The sequence below is a fragment of the Antechinus flavipes genome, chromosome 3 (assembly GCF_016432865.1).
Source record: "Antechinus flavipes isolate AdamAnt ecotype Samford, QLD, Australia chromosome 3, AdamAnt_v2, whole genome shotgun sequence".
Taxonomy (NCBI): domain Eukaryota; kingdom Metazoa; phylum Chordata; class Mammalia; order Dasyuromorphia; family Dasyuridae; genus Antechinus; species Antechinus flavipes.
The window spans coordinates 300,892,119-300,912,103 of NC_067400.1; the positions used below are offsets into that span (position 1 = coordinate 300,892,119).

The 19,985-nt window shown below is 32.7% G+C and overlaps 1 protein-coding gene across 1 annotated transcript in view; it reads right to left on the minus strand.

Moving 5' to 3' along the window:
• The window catches only part of GUCA1C (guanylate cyclase activator 1C), a 61,286-nt gene that overhangs the window by 16,554 nt on the left and 24,747 nt on the right, over positions 1–19,985 (minus strand). The window contains exon 2 of the mRNA XM_051991201.1: positions 2,190–2,339. Coding sequence (XP_051847161.1) covers positions 2,190–2,339 — 150 coding nt within the window. The remainder of the gene's footprint in view (positions 1–2,189; positions 2,340–19,985) is intronic.

The window sequence follows — 19,985 nt, forward strand, 5'->3', positions numbered from 1 at the left end:
ACTAGATAGTAGAGTTTAGGTCTTTAACACAGAAAAGGAAAATTTAATGAGCAAGGAAGAGTTGGAATTACCATTATAATTATTCTACAGTGGACAGTGTGGCGTAGTAGAAAAAGCTCTTGCTCAAATGCTGAAGATCTGGATTCAAATTCCACTCCTGTCACATTAAATAACACATGGAACAGTAATTTAAACTCCCTGAGCTTTAGTTTCTTCATTTATCAAATGAAGCAGTTGGACTAATGACATTTGAACATCTTTCCAAAGGTAGGATCCTAGGAGCCTATGCTTATGTCTTTGGAAAAATGTAATAATTTTAATCAGGGCTCTCAGAAATGTATTTCATATTTACAGAGCATTTATTGAACACACAGATATCTTCTGAAATGTTGCTGGCAGTATATTTTAATTAGACATAACATTTCAAAAATAAATATATGCTTATTAGGGTTAGGAGTTGCAAACTATTCATCTTGAGGTTTTCCTACCTGGTGATAAAATTCTAGAGTGCTTCTGGCTAGAGACATTTACAGATATTAAAATTCCTTACATTTATCTATAAATAAATTATATACACATACAGAAATACATATATGTATATATATGTTTGGATATATGTATATATGTGTATGTATGTATATATATATCATGTATATATACACACACACACACACATCAGTGATTTAAATATTTATCACATTTAAATCAATGACAGCAAAGATTATCAGCTATAAATTTGGCCTTGGAACTGGAAAAAATATGGCTTCAAAATATCTCTTTTATATACTTACATACCTGGGGTCGTGAGTGGAAAAAGTTTAAGAAGTATTGTCCTAAACAACTCTCTAAGATTATAAATTACGGAAGAGTTGACTATATTGGTAGAGAACTTTCCTCTCCAGAAGGTCTCTACCCTAGTGGTATAAAAATCAAATAGAAATGAAAGGTGAGTAACATGGAAGCATACATAAGTATTCCTGCAGGTGGTTTATTAACTTAGAATATAGCTCATTAACATTATCTATGTACTATTATATTTTTATTTATTTTGTTAAATATTTATATTTTGGGCTTGACTTGAGAGTATTACTTATTTGATACCTTTTCCCCTATACTCATTAAACCACAGGTTCATAAATCATTCAGATTTTTTTTTTACCTCTTGTCTCTGTAAACTAAGTTTTACCTTTGGTTTTTCTTTGCAAGAATATACAAATAAAAAGGGTAGGGTGACTGTCAATTGGGAAATGACTGAACAAATCATGATATGTGAATATAATGGAATTCTGTTGGGTTATAAGAAATGATATAAGATACAATTTCAGAGAAACCTGTCAAGACTCATGTGTTACAGAATGAACAGAACCAGGAGAACAATTTGTACAATAAAAACAGCATTGTAAGTTCAAACAAATTTGGAAGATTTAAGAACTCTGATCAATACAATAGATATAATTCTAGAGGACTAATGATGGAGAATTTTGTCTCCCTCCTGACAAAGAGATGATGGGCTCAGGATACAGAATGAGAAAATAGAATTTTGATATATTTTGATTGACTTTGCATATTTGTTATTTTTTCTCTTACTGGGGAAAGAAAAGAGAAATTGATTTTTATTAATTGAAAAAATAAAATTTAATTAAATGTAAAATGGCACATATAAAGCATTATATATAAATATATATATGTATATATATATATATACATATATATATTTAATTGAATTATAATAACTGTCTTCAATGCAGCAGCCCTGAAGAGAGCTATTTCAGGCATGAGGCATATTTGAGAAGATATTTTGAAGTAGGGAAATCTTTCTTGGGTATTCTTCTAGTTCAGCTGTATAGATAAATGCCTACTCTATTTTCATTTATGTCAGTCCTTAGAAGTCCTTCCAAAGTTAATTTTAGCCAGATCACTTATTTGATGTTGATGAAAATTCTATGCTCTATTAGTGAAGGTTGGAATGAACTCCAGCATTAAATGCTGATTTGTGATTGCAAATGTCCCCTGGTACCCCCTGGTGGCCATGACAAGCACTTTCCCCATCATCTCAAAATATTCATTCATGCAAGACTAAAACTGTCTGGGAGAACACCCTGAAAAGTCATTGATTCCATTGAGTGAGAAAAACTGATATGCTATAAAAAGTCCTATAGCACCAGAATACACAGCATTTACAACCTTACCATGAATATGTTCAGTAGTTCCTTTCTGTCAATAGATCCATTTCCATCAGCATCATAGAGCTTAAAATACCACTTCAATTTCTGGTCCACTTTCCCTTGTAAAACCAAATTTACGGCAGCAATAAACTCTAAAAAGTCGATAAATCCATCCTACAGAAAGGGAGGGGTGAGAAAGGAAATGGATGTTTAACCAGAGCAGTCGGCTTTTATTTGGATAGTAATCTTTCATAAGCAGGACCTTTAATACAATACTATACAATCCCATAAAGAACCCAGCATGTCAATTTTCCTTGGGGCTTAACTCTTTAAAAGGAAGGTACTCACTTATTCCCTTGAAGGAAGCATGGAAAGAAAAAAATCTTATTGCCTCTATGATAAAATATAAAATTTTTCTGGCATTTAAAACCCTCCACAGTCTCACTCCAACTTATCTTTCTATGTGGATTTCCATATTACTTTACCTCATGTGCACTGTACTGTAGCCAACTTGGCCCATTTATTGGGTCATAAGATTCCATCTCCAAAACATGTTTTTGCACACGGTGTTTCTCTATCCTTGAAATATTCTTTTCTCACCTTTGCCTCTAGGATGATATTTACTTATTCTTTTAAGGACTTGAGCACTGAAAAACAGAATAAGATCTGTCCCTTTTTATTCCTTTATAAAGAATCTGCCAGATGCAGTTGTTTGGCTTAGTATCTTTTAAAAGTAGATGCAAAGTGAGATAATTTTTAACGACCTCAGGTATGGTTTATACATGAATGCAGTGTAGATTTGCTAAAAGTTAACTAATTTTTTTGATCATATTTTCCTAAGTAGTTTTCCAATCCATGTCCTTTGCCCTATAAATATTTTGGTTTGATATTCATTGATCAGTATACATTTTTTTTAAATTGTGTGTTAGCTGGGCTACTTTTACAAATAAGGAAACTGGATCAATAAAGGATACTTGAGACTTGAGAGGGAGGGGGAAAGAAGGGCATAGTATGTGACTTTATGAAATTCGAAGGACCATCCCTGGATTCTACATAACATGATTTCTGTGAAAGCGAATTCTTGGGAATACAAAGGGTGTCCAGTCCTACTTTATGAAATCAAGTTATGGCATGAGAAATTCTCCTACTTTGGAAATAAAGGCATTATTGCAAAGCCTCATTTCAGGGCTTCTCAGAAAACACAATGATTCTGTGTGTCTCAGGTCCTGAGTTTTTACATCTTTTTTTTTTTTTCAAACAGACCTGTTAATAGGCACCTGTGAAACTCACCAGAAGTTGTAATGACAATGTTAGACAATCCCAGCATCTGGATTTCTGAGGCTGATTGACATGCTGTTTCTCCATAGTTTCATCTTCAAAATGCAATATATATTCAACAGCTACAGTGTTGGGTTTTTATATGTCATGATTTATCAGCCCTAGTTCATCCTATCAGTGAATTAAAAATTACTGCTGGAGACCTTTATTAATAATAAGCTCTTGCCTCTGGCCCATATCTGACCCAGAGATCACAGGCTGTTTGTTATAAACCCAGGGAGAAATGTTTTCTAGATCAAAGTTAGCCTCAGGCAAAATTAGGAAAGGGGCAATGTTTGTCTTGCAGGTGATTTTTCCCACTTTGGCATTCTGTTCTCACCCAGGTCCCTCCTGGATCACTCCTGCCTCCTTCTCCTTAGTTTTTATTCTTCACTACCAAGCAGGGTTGTCCTGGGGCTGTTTGGGGCCTAAAGGCAAAACGCAGAATGAGTTCTTCTTATCTAATATATGTATGCCTTGAAATATTGTTAAAATTAATATCCAAGGCAGCATTGAAGAAAAAAAGACATTAAAAAAGGAAACTTGACTATGTATGTCTGGGAATCAAGGATAATTGTATGCATATGGGCTTTTAGGACTTTTTTTTTGACTAACTACTCTTTTCCCCTTGCCTTTTTTAGTCCCTAGTAGCAAAGGATGATATTAATAGCCAACATGTATATAGTCCTTTAAAATATGGAAAAAACACTTTGAATATGTATATTTTACTTGATTCCTATTTCATATATATATATATATATATATATATATATATATATATATATATATATATATATATATATATATATATATATATATATGTTGCTTTGTATATTCGCTCCCCAACTAGGTTGTTTTTTCTTTAATTTTTTAATTTATTAAAATTTTTTTTTTGTGTTCCAAATTGTCCGACTTCCTTTCACTCCTTACCCCCATACACTGAGATGGTAGCAACAATATATGTAAAATCATGTAAAACATACTTCCATAATAGACATAGGTTAAAATAAAAAAAAGAAAGAAAATAATACTTCAATTTTGACTCAAAATTCCTTTTTTCTCTCTCTGGAAATGGAGAACATTTTTTCATCATGAGTCTTTTGCAATTGGCTCGGATCATTTTGTTGATATAACAGCCAAGTCTTTCACAGTTGATGATCATTACAATTTTGCTTTTATTATATAAAATTATTCTCTAGTTTTTCTCACTTCATTTTGTGAATACAATTAATTGTAAATTAATACAATGTAAATTAATTTGCATTTCTCTAATCAATAGTCACTAAAAATATTTTTTCAAGACTGTAAAGATTTACATGAACTGATGCTATGTTAAGTGAGAAGAACCAGGAGAATTATACACAATAACAGCAAGATTATGTGATGATCAACTACGATAGATTTGATTCTTCTCAGCAATACACTGATACAAGACTATTGCAATATATTTGGGATAAAAATGCAATCTGCATCTAGAGAGAGAATTATGGAAACTGAGTGTGGATTAAAGTGTACTGTTTTCATCTTTTTTGTTTGCTTTTTCTTTCTTGTGTTTTTTCTTTTGTTCTGACTTTTTGTTCACAAAATGACTAATAAAATATGTTTAATATGAAAATATGTACATGTGTAAGTTATATGATATTGCTTGCTGTCTTGGAGATAAGGGAGTTAAGGAAGGAGGGAGAAAAAATGAAAACTCAAATTCTTACAAAAATGAATGCTGAAAACTATCTTTATATGCAATTGGAAAAGTAAAATTCTATTGAATTAAAAAAAAACATTTTTTCATATGATTACAGATAGAATTTATTTCTTCATCTAAAAACGGTCTGCTCATATCCTTTGACCTTTTGTGAAATGAGGAATGATTCTTATTTTTGTAAATTTGACTCAGTTTTCTAATATTTGAGAAATGAGATCTTTCTCAGTAAAACTTGCTTTCAAAATTGATATTACTTCATTGTTTATGGAATCTTTTTAGTAAATTATACTTTTCCTCTTTATCTCTTTTAATTAGATCTATTTTTGCCTTTTCTTTCTCTGAGATCATTACTGTGTTTGCTTTTTTTTTTTTTACTTCAGCTGAATCATAATACATTCTGCTCTAGCCCCTTATTTTAACTCTATATATGTGTCTTTCTGTTTTAAGTGGATCTCTTGTACTCAATATTGTTGGATTCTGATTTCTAATCCATTCTGCTATCTGTTTCTATTTTATGGATCAATTCATCACATTCACAGTTATGATTACTAATCTTGTATTTCCCTCCATCCCATTTTATTCTGTTTCTCCTTCACTGTCTCTTTATCCTGTTCCTCCTCAAATAAATGTTTTGCTTCTTGCCTCCCTTAACCCACTCTCCCTCTTTTTACCCTCTTCCCCATTTTTCTTATCTTTTTCTTTTCTTCTTTCCCTATTGAGTAATATAGATTTCTATACTTGAATGTGCACAGTGATGTAACTGATAAACCTCAGAAGTAGGATTTGAATCAAGGTCTCTGAAAATAGAAGTCTAACCATATATCCACTTGCCAAGTTTTCTTTTTCTTTCTCTTTCTTTCTTTCTTTCTTTCTTTCTTTCTTTTCTTCTTTCTTTTCTTCTTTCTTTCTTTTCTTCTTTCTTTCTTTCTTTCTTTCTTTTTCTTTCTTTCTTTTCTTCTTTCTTTCTTTCTTTCTTTCTTTCTTTCTTTCTTTCTTTCTTTCTTTCTTTCTTTCTTGGCAATTGAGCTTAAGTGACTTGCCTAGGGTAGCACAGCCAGAAAGTGTTAAGTGTCTGAGGCAAGATTTGAATTCAGATCCTCCTGACTTCAGGGCTGGTGCTCTATCCACTGCACCACCTAGCTGTCCCAAGGTGGTTGTTTTTTAGTAATCCTCTAAGAAATATTTTGCAAATTTCAGGGCCTATGGAAGATCACTTTGCTAAATGGAGGGCATTGTCTTTATAGCCAGACAATCCTAAATTATTTTAGCAAACTACCAGGACTTGAGAGGTTATCTAAGCCCCTTGCCATTTATGCTGATCCTACCTCATGTCTTCTTGCCTAGAAAAACAATCTTCCTGCATGACCTGCAAAAACTAAGTTAATATAAATTCAGTTTTAGAAGTCACTGTAGAGGAAGGCTCATCTAAACTATTACATTTAGACTTCTCCAAAATATGTTTCCTATTTAATCCATGCATTCGCATGGAAAATAGGGAGGACCTGCTATGATCTTATTCATCTCTGATTTTAAGAACAATACTGAAATCAGAATTTCAATTGCAATTAGAATGGGCATGACAATTTGGCTTTCTGTTAATTCACAATTCTTGTAATTCTTTAAATCAAAAGTCAATTATCTGGACACAATTTCTCTTGACATGATGTTTCCCCTGACTAAAACATAAGCTTCTTGAGATCAAGGACTATCACTTTGTGCCCCCAATATCTAGGCCAGTGTATAGCACAGAGAAAGTACGAAAGAAATAGTTTTCCCATTTACCACCTGTTCGAGAATTCCCATCACAAAAGCCCTTGAATTCACCCTCCCTGAAATAGGAAGGCCACATTATGGTTCCCAAGGAAAACCCTAAGCACAGCCCCCTCCTTAAGCATTTCCAGGCCCATTTCTCATGATTGTTAAATGGAAAATAACTCATGAAAACCTACTACATACACGATAATTGTGTTAGTTTTCACATGTAACTCAGGTGCATGATTCCTGGGGAGAGTTAGCAAACCTATTATGGACTGTTCTTTCCAGGTTTCCACAAAAATCTTTCATTCAACAATGAATTGTTTCACTTTATGAGTTTCATTTCAATCATCACATTTAAAATGTCATCAAAATGATGAATTGCAGTAGGCAACACAAGGCAGCATTTCAGTAACAACGCTTGACATTTTATGATGAGGCACTGTGGGTAACCACAGAGTTTTGTACTTACATTTCATTCCAGCCCACTAGCCCTCTGCAAACATCACCTGGAGAGGAGCATGACCATTCTTGTTTTGTTGTTCTAAAATAGGCAGCCCCACTAATCTATACAGGGACCTCTAGGGCAGCCGAGGCTGGCTGTGAACAAAGCCACGTGTATTTAGTTCAACTATTCCACAGTCTCTCTAGAAAACAATTGCCTACAGGGAGATGTATTCTGTTTTCACTATGGTTACCATTATCCTGATACATAATCAGACAAATTAGCACCAGGGTCAGATCTTATGATTTCCATTGCCTACGATCCATTTTTTTTTAAGTTTTCATAGGAGCTTTCATTGTATGGGGGAATACAGACAAGTCATTGTTTGTCTACAGAAATTAAGGGCAGGAGAGGGGACGGAATAGAATCATAGAATGTTAAATCTGGAAGGTAAATTAGAGATCAATGAATCCCAAATCCTTATTTTATGCTAGAGAAAAGCCAAACTTATAGAGACTTAGGGTTTTTTCTAAGGCCAAACAGCTAGTTGGTGAAGCAGAAAGAGTTAAAACCTGTATTTGCTAACTTTTAAGTGTGTGTTTTGGGTTTTTTGGGTTTTTTTGGAGGGGTAAGAAGTGGGAGAGAGTGGAAATTAGGACTTCCTAACTCACCTAGTTGGAAAAACAGCAGCTACTCATGAGCCTGATAACATTGTTGAGCACAAAACACTGACCTTTTCCATTGTCTTACCTGAATCAATTTTTTTCTTCTTAGGCAATTTTATGTATCCCTACTCCTAGGGGCTCATCCTATTGGTACCAGACTCAGTATGACCACCTGATTGCCTTTAGCACTAATGCATCTCAGAATTCCTGAGCTCAGGTGATCCATCAACCAGCCTCAGGTATGTAGAGGTTAAAGCTATATGTCACTGTGCCAGGATAATCCAATGTTCTCCCTACTTGCTATGTTAAGAGGAGAGATTCCTCCAAAATGCAAACTTGGATCAGTCCAACCTTTTGTGAGCCTTCAAAGGTGTTCTCTTTTTGTGTAAAAAGGATGAGATGAAGGAAAGTCCCATACTCATCAAAAACAAATACAACAATGAAATGTCTATTCCATCAAGAACTATATTCCTGTGAGATCTTCAAGGGTTAGATCTGATAGGGACAACACTTTGAGATTCTGTGATACCCTATACTGCTGGTCACTGTAAAGAGATGGTTAACACCTTTTACCAGAATAATCTCCAAATAGATTACATGACCCAGATACAAGTATCATAAACATTAAAGAAGTACTGAAGGAGACACCTTTCACATCTATGAATAAAGGATGAGTTCTTAATCAAACAAGGGATAGAGAGGATTACAGGGGACTAAAAAAGAAAATTTTGATTATATGAAACTGAAAAGGTTTGAATAAATGCAGTTAGGTTAGAATTAGAAGAGACAATCATAATTGACGACAAATTTATTTCTCTGACAAAGATCTAATGATATGTGTATATATTATATATATATAATATACACACATGAATACATATATGTGTGTGTTCACATATACATATATATTCTATACACAAATATATCTGACATTGATACAAATATAGAATGACAACCATTCTCAAATAAAGAAATGGTTAAGGATATTAAAAAGTTTTTCAAAGAAAAAGTGAAAAATATAAAGATATTTCATCATTAAAAAGTTAAATGAAAATTAAAATCACTCAGAAGTTCTTCCTCATACTCATCAGATTAGTAAAGATAAAGGAGAAAAATGACAATTGTTGAAAGATCTGTGTAAAAATAGGCACATGAATGTATTGTTGATTCAACCACTTTGGAAAGCACTTGGAACCATATTCAAAAGTCACTAAGTTGGCTATATCATTTGATTTAGAAATATTGCCTGTAAGCATATACCCAAATAAGATCAAAGATAGAAGGAAAGAACTCATATGTAGCAAAATATTTGGAGAAATTGTTTTTGCTTTAGCAAATAATTGGGAATAAGGCAATTGCTTATCAATAGGGAAATGATAAAACAAATTATGGAGTATAAATGTAATGAGATATTATTGCACTAATAACTAGGATCAATGCAATGTGCAATCACAACTTTAGAAAACTGATGAGGAATCATGCTTCCACTTCTTGGCAGAAGAACAGTATTAGGATTCTTACAAGGTAATAAGTCAGTGGAATTGATAGAGACAATAATTATCTAATTTAGCATGGTTCAGTGTGATTGATTTAATCCTACAAGGAGATGTTATGGGCCAGAACTTGAAACAAGGTACTAAGTGGAACTGAGGAGACAGGAGTTAAATCTAGTTTAGCATTGATTTAATCCTACAACAAATAATGGTTTCCTAGTGATATAATGATTGGTGTATACTCAGTGTGTGGCATATAAGGAGGAGCTGTCAGGGCCAGAAAGGACAGGCCCACTAAAGGACAAGCCCATTAGACACACAAGTCCACTAGAACCTCTGAGCCTCAGCCAGGATTCAGTCAAGCAGATTCACAAGCCAAAGAAGGAAGCTTAAGCTCTCGGAACCAAAACTACAGAAGGCCTCTAAGAAACTAACCGGGACCAAGGAAGGAGACAAGACTTGGAAAGAGACAATAAAGGATTTGGACTTTAACTCCTGGCTGCATTTGGGGTGATTATATTGCACTGAAAGCAAGGCTGCTCCCAGAAGCCCTGCAAGAAATCTGCTCCTAGAAAACATTATATTTTAGAAGAGAGTATTACAGAATAGAATAAAATATGTTTTCAGATATGGCCAATGTATGTATTTGTTTTGTTTGATTATACTTATTCATTACAAAAGAAGGCCTTTTTCATAGTAGCAAAATCATAGGGGTAGAAGTGGGATAAGGAGCTCATAATTCTTTTGATGCAAAAAAGAAAAAAAGGAAAAAGTCAATAAATCAGTTAAAATGCACAAGAAATAAAAGAAGAAAACTTAGAAGAAGATACAAACAGGGGAGTGATTTAACTAAAATCTTAAAACTGAAGAAGGCTATTAAAAAGATCCAAGCTGTACAAAGTGGAGATTCATGGTTCCATAAAAAATCTTGTTTTCTTGTTCTTCTAGACTGAAATATAATCTGCTTTTCAAGTTCATAATAACAAAAATTAAAAAAAGATAGAGATGATTAAGAAATATAATCAGAAATCAATCCACATGGTAGAAATATCAAGAGATCCCAATTCACAGATTTGACCAGATCCAGAACAGAGAATTAAATTAAATGAATAGACGGAGCTAAGTTAGGCAAGTAGAGAGTTAACTTGGAGCAAAAGTATGAATTAACATTGAGGCCAGTTGTCTGTTATGAAATAGTAGAATGGTGATGACTGCTATCTCTGCAACCAAGTGTAAATTATACCCAAAAGCTATGAGCAACGGATCTCATAGCTGCTAAGAGGTTATGCTGTTTTTCCCTGGTTTGCAGATGGGAGGAAAGAGGGGAAACTTACTTATGATAAGATATACGAAAGTGGGAATTTACTGTTTTGTAAAATAATTATGGAAAATGTTCTTAATCTTTTCTTTCATTTTCTTTATATTCCAATTACATGACTTTGCTGAGCCTTTGCTGCTTTTAATGTAGGTTTCTTCAGGAATTCAGGAAGAATTGCTCTTATTGAGGCAGCTAGATAGCATAGTATATATATATATATATAGTACTGGCTTTGAGACAGACACTTACTAGCTGTGTAACCTTGGGCAAGGCATGTAAGCCCAACTGTCTTTCAAAAAAAAAAAAGAAAGAAAAAGAAAAAGAAAAAAAAAAGAAAGAATTTTTTTTATTGAATTAATCTTATTTCCTTTTTTTTAAAATAGGATTATAAAAGTGGTAAATTGGGGCATGCTATAAATAGAATTTAGAATTTAAAAATTCATGTTTAAGGGTGCTCGTGTTATTTGTTATGAGAAAGATGGAGAATTGAGGGCTAGGTGATAGTATAATATAACAAACTTCAAACCTGGTTGAATGGCCAGACCCAAAAAGTAATGATTAATATTAACTTTATTTAATTTAATGTTAACTTGCATAAAAGTCTCTGGTAGAGAGTTTGAGAGATCTGTGTTTGACTCTGTGGTGTTTAACATTTTTGTCCATAACATGTGTATAGTCACATATGCTTATCAAATCTGCAAGTGACACAAAGAACTAACAGTGTGATAGAATCCAAAAAGACTTTGGAATAGTATAGTATTGGACTGAAATTCAGTAAAATGGAATTTAATAAATGTGAATTTATTATTTATAGGTTAATAAGTTCCAGAGTAGATGAGAGAAGGTTTTGCTAGATTGAAGTTTGTCTAAAAAAGATGTGAGCATTTTGGTGAACATCAAACTCCCTAAGAATAAATTGTGATATAGCAAACAAAAAACAAGTGGGATTTTAGGCCACATTTAAATTTGGGTAATATCAATACTAAACATATATGCACCAAGTGCTATAGCATCCAAATTTCTGGAGGAGAAATTAAGAAAAATTGCAAGAAGAAATAGAGAGCAAAACTGTACTAGTGGGGGATCTCAAACTATATCACGATTGGAGGAAAAAAAACACAAAATAAACAAGAAAGAAGTTAAGGGAGTAAATAGAATTTTAGAAAAGTTAGGTATGATAGAATGAGAAAATTAAATGGGGACAGAAAGGAATATACCTTTTTCTCAGTGGCACATGGAACCTACACAAAACTGACATGTATTAGAGCATAAAAACTTTAAAATCAAATGCAGAAAGACAGAAATAGTAAATACATTTTTTCAGATCATGATTCAATTTTACACACACACACACACACACACACACACACACACACACACACACACACATACATAATAAAGATCCAGAAGAAAATAGACCAAAAATTAATTGGAAACTAAAAATCATAGAAAGAGTCAATAATTTCATCTAGGAGAATGGCAATAATGAGGCAATATAATAAAATTTATGGGATGCAGCCAAAGAAGTTCTTAGGGGAGATTTTACTTGATTAGATGCTTACTTGAATAAAATAGAGAAAGAGAAGATCAATGAATTGTATATGGAATTAAAATAGCTAGAAAAAGAACAAATTAAAACCCAATTAAATACTAAATTTGAAATTCTAATAATAAAAGGGATGATTAATTGAAAGTAAGGAAACTATTGAACTAATAGAAAAAAGAAAGAAAATCAAATTGCCAGTACCAAAAATGAAAAGGGTGAGCTTACCACCAATGAAGAGAAAATTAAAGCAATAATTAGGAGCTATTCTGCTCAATTGGAGAGCAATAAATCTGCTAATCTATGTGAAATGGATGTAAACTTACTTACAAAAATATAGATTGCCCAGATTGACAGAGGAGAAAATAAATTACTTAAATAGTCCCATTTTAGAAAAAAGAAATTGAACAAACTATTAATGAATTCCCTAAGAAAAAATTCCCAAGATAGATGAATTTATAAGTGAATTCTAACAAACATTTAAAGAATAATTAATCCCAATACTATGCAAACTATTTGGAAAAATAGGGAAAGAAGGAGTCCTACCAAATTCCTTTTATGACACAGATATGATGCTGATATCTAAACCAGGTAGGTTCAAACGAGAGAAAGAAAATCATACACCACTTTCCCAAATTAATATTGATGCAAAAATATTAAATAAAATATTAGCAAAGAGATTTCAGAAAGTTATCATCAGGATAATGCACTATGACCAAATAGGATTTATACCAGGAATAGAGGGATGGTTCAATAGTAGGAAAACTATTAGCATAATTGACTATATCAATAACCAAAACTGACAGAAATCATATGATTATCTCAAGAGATGCAGAAAAAGCATCCATTCTTATTAAATCCAAAATCCATTCCTGTTAAAAATACTAGAGAGCACAGGAATAAATGGAGGTTTACTCTAAATGATTAATAGTATCTATCTAAAACCGTCAGCAAGTATCATATATAATGGGAATAAACTAGAAGCATTCCCAATAAGATAAGTGGTGAAACAAAGTTACCTGCTAAGACATTTACTATTCAATATTGCATTAGAAATGTTAGCATTAGCAATAAGATAAAGGAAAAAAGTAAATGAATTAGAATAGATAATGAGGAAATACAATTATCAATTTTTGCAGATGATATGGTGGTATATTTAGAGAATTCTAGAAGTCCCAAAAAACTACTAGAAACAATTGGACCTGTATCCCAAAGAGATCTTAAAGGAAGGAAAAGGACCTACATGTGCAAAAATGTTTGTGGCAGCCTTTTTTATAGTGGCAAGAAACTGGCAACTGAGTGGATGCCCATCAATTGGAGAATGGCTGAATAAGTTAGGGTATATGAATGTAATGGAATATTATTGTTCTATAAGAAATAATCAGGAGGATGGTTTTAGAAAGGTCTGGAGAGACTTACGTGCACTGATTCTAAGTGAAATGAGCTAAAGCAGGAGATCACTGTACATGACAACATTAATATTATACAATGATTAATTCTGATGAACATGACTCTCTCCTACAATAAGATGATTGATGCCAGTTCCAATGATCTTATGATGAAGAAAGCCATCTATACCCAAAGAGAGGATTGTAGGAATTGAATGTAGATCACAACATAACATTCTCACTTTTTTTGTTGTTGTTCGCTTGCATTTTGTTTTCTTATTCATTTACTTTCTCTTTTTTTGGATCTGATTTGTTTTGTGCAGCAAGAGAATTGTATAAATATGTTTATACATATTGGATTTAACATATTTTGACATGTTTAACATTTATTGAATTGCTTGCCATCTAGGGAAAATGGTGGAGGGAAGGAGAAAATCTGAAACACAAGACTAATGCAAGGGTCAATGTTATCAAATTATCCATGCATATGTTTTGAAAATTAAAAAAAAACTTTATTGAAAAACTACTAGAAACAATTAAGAACTTCAGCAAAGTTGCAGTATACAAAATAAATTCATTATTTATATATTTTATGTATATTTATTTAATATATTTAATTAAATTAATTAGTTTAATAATAATTAATTATTGATATGTTTAATATATATTTATATATAGAAAAAGCCAGCATTTCTATATATTACCAACAAAGATCAGCAGCAAGAGATAGAAATAGAAATCCCATTAAAATAACTGGAGATAATATAAAATATTGGGGAGTCTACCTGCCAAGGCAAAGTCAGGAACCATATGAAATTTGCAATTTACTTTCCACACAACTTTATAAAACACTTTCCACACAAAGACAGATCTAAACAACTGGAAGAATATCAAGTGCTCATGCATAAGTTGAGCTAATATAATAAAAATGATAATTCTACCTAAATTAATCTACTTATTTAGGGCCATGCCAATCAAACTGCCAAGAAATTATTTAACAAGCTAGGAAAAATAATAGCAAAGTTATCTGGAAGAACAAACTGTCAAGATTTTAAGAGAATTAATGGGAGGCGGGGGGGGGGGGGGGGAAGCAAATGAAAGTAACCTAGCAGTACCAGACCTAAAACTATTATAAAAACCATTTGGTTCTGGCTAAGAAATATAATAGTAGAACAATGGAGAAGATTAGGCTCACAAGACACAATAGTCAATAAAGATAGTAATTTAATGTTTGATAAACCCAAAGACTCCAGCTTCTAGGATAATAACTCAGCATTTAACAAAAATTTCTGGGAAAATTAGAAAATGGTATGGCAGAAACTAGGCTCTGATCAACACCTAATATCCTATACCAAGAAAAGATTGAAATGGATTCATGATTTAGACATAAAGAGTGATATTATAAGCAAATTAGGAGAACAAGGGATAGTTTACCTCTCAAGTCTGTGGAGAAGGAAGGAATTTATGGCCAAAGAAGAACCAGAGAACATTATAAAATAGAAAATGGATGATTTTGATTATATTAAATTAAAAAGGTTTTGTACAATACAAAACTAATGCAGCTAAGATTAGAAGGGAAGCAGAAAATTTGGAAAAAATATTTATATCCAAGGGTTCTGATAAAGGCCTCATTTCTAAAATATAGAGAATTCACCCGAATTTATAAGCATACAAGCCATTCTCCAATTAATAAGTGGTCAAAGGATATGAACAGATAATTTTCAGATGAAGAAATTAAAGCCGTTTCTAGTCATATGAAAAAATGCTCTAAATGAATCTTCATCAGAGAAATGCAAATTAAGACAACTCTAAGGTACCACTACACACCTCTTAAATTGATTAAGATGATAAGAAAAGATAATGAGAAATGTTGGAGAGGATGTAGGAAAATTGGGACACTAATGCATTGCTAGTGAAGTTGTAAACTGACCCAACCATTTTGTCGAACTATTTGGAACTATGCCCAAAGGGCTATTAAATTGTGCATACCCTTTGATCCAGCAGTGTCTCTACTTTATTATCATAAAGAGATCATAGAAAAGGAAAAAGGATCCACTTGTGCAAAAATGTTTGTAGCAGCCCTTTTTGTAGTGGCAAGAAACTGGAAACTGAGTGGATGCCCATCAGGTGGCAAATGGCTGAATAAGTTATGGTATATGAATGCTATGGAATATTATTGTTCTATAAGGAACAATCAGCAGGATGATTTAAGAAAGGCCTGGAGAGATTGAACTTACAGGAAGTGATACTAAATGAAGTGAATAGAACCAAGAAAATAATGTACACAGCAATAATAAGATTATGTGATGATCAACTTTGATGGACATGACTCTTTTCAACAATGAAGTGATTCGGAACAATCCCAATAAACTTGTGATGGAGAGAACTATCAGCATCCAGAAAGAGGACTATGGAAGGTGAATGTGGATCACAATGTAACATTTTCACTTTTTTGTTTGTTTTTTTTCTTTCTCATTTTTTCTTCTTTTTTGATCTGATTTTTCTTATGCAGCATAATAAATGTGGAAATATGGATAGAAGAATTGCACGTGTTTAATATATATTGGATTACTTGCTGTCTACAGGAGAGCATGAGGGAAGGAAGGGAGAAAAATTTGGAACAGAAGGTTTTTCCAAGGGTGAATATTGAAAACTATCTATGCACATATTTTGAAAATAAAAAGCTATTATTTTTAAAAGATGGATAATATTTAGGAATATGAAAAAGAAAGTTCTACTGTACTCATTCAAGCTACATTTGTAGCATTGTATTCAGTTCTTTATATCATATTTTTGGAAAAACATTGTAAAATGGAAGCCATTAAGAGAAAAGGGACCATAACTTCAAATGGACTTAGAATCAGGTCGAGTGAGGATTGGGTGAAAGAAATAAAAGAGTTTGCTCTCCAGAAGGGAGGATTTTTTGGAAATAAAAGGAGCTGGATTTGATGATCTTGTAGGTTTCTTCCAGTCCTTAAAATATGATTCCATGATAGATATGATAAATTTATTTTCCCTCTGGACAGCAGCTTTCTCTTGTTCTCTTTTCTTTTTATGAGGTCCTCTAGGAAGCAGCTCATATGGAAAATATATGAGCACTGCATGCTCAATATTAGCCAAAAGTAAGCTAAAAACAAGACACAAACCCTCCCCCCGCTTTATGTCATAAAAGTCTTTGGAACAAGAGTTACAAAAAATGTGGTACCCAGGTACTCATCCTGATACTACATAGCAAGAATATACCACTCTTGACCACTTTGATATTATTGCCCACTAAAAGCTAACATCTCATTGTTGGGTTTGTTTGTTTGTTTTTTGGTGGGGGACTTCAAATAGAAATGGTCCTGAGACAGGTTGCCAGCTTTCTATTATTCTTTTATATTTTAATGTTCTTGTGAACATTGCACAGGTGGATAAAATTATTACTTTTCTGTAACTGAATAAATATGTTAAGATACAAACTCATCTTTTGTAAGCCTAATGAGTAGACAGAATAATAGAGTGATAATATGAACTTCTTTCTTTTCTCCTTTCTCCTCTATCCATGGTTTGGTTTTCTTCTGTTGGGTCTATCTCGATTTTAAAAAGCTTTTTTATTTTACTTTGTTTAGAAAATTTGAGTCTTTAGCATAGACACATCTTTTTCAAGCATTATTGTTGTTCTAGTTAACTATTTACATGATGCTTTGGGTTTATAAAACACTTTAGATACATTATCTCATTTGATTTCCTCATGTTAATTGTCCTATTTAGTAGATGAGAAAACTGAAGCTGAGGGAGGTTACATGAATGTTTCAGGTTGACATATCAAACAAGTACATTAAGTAGGATTTGAACCCAGTTTTTCCCAACTTCATATCCATTTCTGTGTTCCCTACACTGTGAAAATGTCTTGCAATTTTTGAATAATTCAAGTTATTTTGTGGAAATTTTTCACATAAAATTTACCTTGACCACGACTATATAAAATTTCAGGGATATGAAATAGGACTCTTTGGAAAACACATATCACAAAAACTCCTAATTATTAATGCCTAGGTAGTCCAGTGCTATACTAGATGAAACATTTCCAATTATTTTGGCTGTTCTATTTATTCCCCTAATGAAGATTACTATGGTAAGTTGACTTTCTATTATAAAGCTCTCATCTAGGCTGGGATAAGGTGAGCTAGCTTTCTAAGATGCTGAACAATGCTAACTGAAGTGAATACAGAGCATCCAAACCTGTCTGACCAACAAATCAACCAAGAGGTGTGCACATCCAACATGCCTAGAATATCTCCTTTCTCTCTGTCTTATAGATAATAATAATAATAACAACAAATAGCATTTGTATAGTGTTACTATGTGTGATGCAGTGTTCTAAGCACTTTATAATTATTTCATTTGATCTTCACAACAACCTTGGGAAGTAGGTGCTATTACTATTATTATTTCCATTTTACAGATGAGGAAACTGAGGAAGACATAGGTTAAGTGACTTTCTTGGTATTGCACCACTTGTAAGGGAGTGGGGCTAGATTTAACTCAGGTCTCCCTAACTTTAGGCTCATGCTTTCTCTAGCATGTCACCTCGTTGCCTATCTTCTGTTAAGAAGTAGCTCATATACCTTACTCTTCATGAAGAGCTTTTTGTTCCAAATCAACTGCAATATTCTTCCCTCCCAAACCATCTTGTATTTATTTGGTATATATTTATATTTATTTATTTCATCTTTATTCATTTTTCATATTTATATATACTTACATACAAATACACAGACACAAATACATATATATTCATGTACAACCTTGTGTCCTGAATACTCCCACTTGGATCTTCTCCCAGAAACCTTCATTTTAGGTAAAATCTTTAGACCAGCTAATTTTGATTCTCTTTACAACCATGTCATCTGTCTCTACTCTTATAAATGTCTTTTTCCAGTGGTGGGTTTTTCCTACAATCTCTGTTTTGAGGTAAAGTTCTCCTCCCCAAACCATCTATTTCTCATTCCCTGAAAACTGTATCATTAAGCTTCTGCTTTGACATCTCCTCATTCACCCTCTTTTCAATTCCCCTTTAATATATTTCTTTCTCTCATTTGACAGTGAGCTTTGTGACATTAGGGACTGGCATTCTTTTTGTTTGTATTTATGTCCCTAATGCTCTTAGTACAGTGCCTCAGTACAAAGTAAATACTTAATAAATGTTCTTGTGAGTGGGGATTGTTTCATTCTTTATACTTACATCATATTTCTAATCATACATTATATTTGCACAATGTCTGGTGAATATTAGGTGATTACTGGACACTTACCAATTGAGTTTTTGATTGATTTCACAGCCTGTCTGCTATTAGAGATGAGATTGTAATGATCTTAATTAAGTGTCACCTGAAGAAAGGGACCACTCTTATCCAATCTATGGGTATTATTATAACTAAAACAGGGATAAGGAGAGTCAGCTTTCTAGTATGGAAAACTTGATTTAATTCTGCCATATACTTAGTGTATGACATGGACAAGTCAATGAACTTTCAATGCCATAGACAACTCTGGAATTAGGAAATTATATAATGTAATATATATGTAGAGCAGGACCTGGTCAACATTAGTAGAAGGAATTTCTTTCTTTGGGAGTTTCCTATATAAATGAAATTTGAATTTGGTCCAAAATAAAACAAATTTCCCAAAAAACAAGATCATTAGATACAATATAGCACCAGGAATCAAAATGCAGCTTCTCCATTATGAGGTTGTCTTAAATTGTAGTAAGAATGATAAATGAAGAAAAATCAGCTTCACCATTGGTTAGGTTACTTCCAGTTAAAATTTGTATATGCATTGTAAAAACTTATAAGTTTGTTCTCATAAATAAAGGAAGGATAAGAAATACAAAGTAAACCTGGAGGAGGGAAGAGATTCTGGAGAAACAATAGGGAAGTGGGTCTCTTTGTTTTATATAAACCAATAATGAACTAATAAGTAACAAGATAGTGACTGGACTAGCAGAATCTGCTAGAATTCTCTAATAGGATCCTCTAAATTTATAATTGTCTGAATAGCAGTATATACCATAAGGACAACACATCTAGAGACCCTGAAAAAAAAAACAACACAATGAATTCCTATTCATGCTGTGCTACTTACATCTTTAACCTTTAAACCTTAGTTTTCTCATATGAAAAATAAGGAACCAGAACTAAATGATCTTT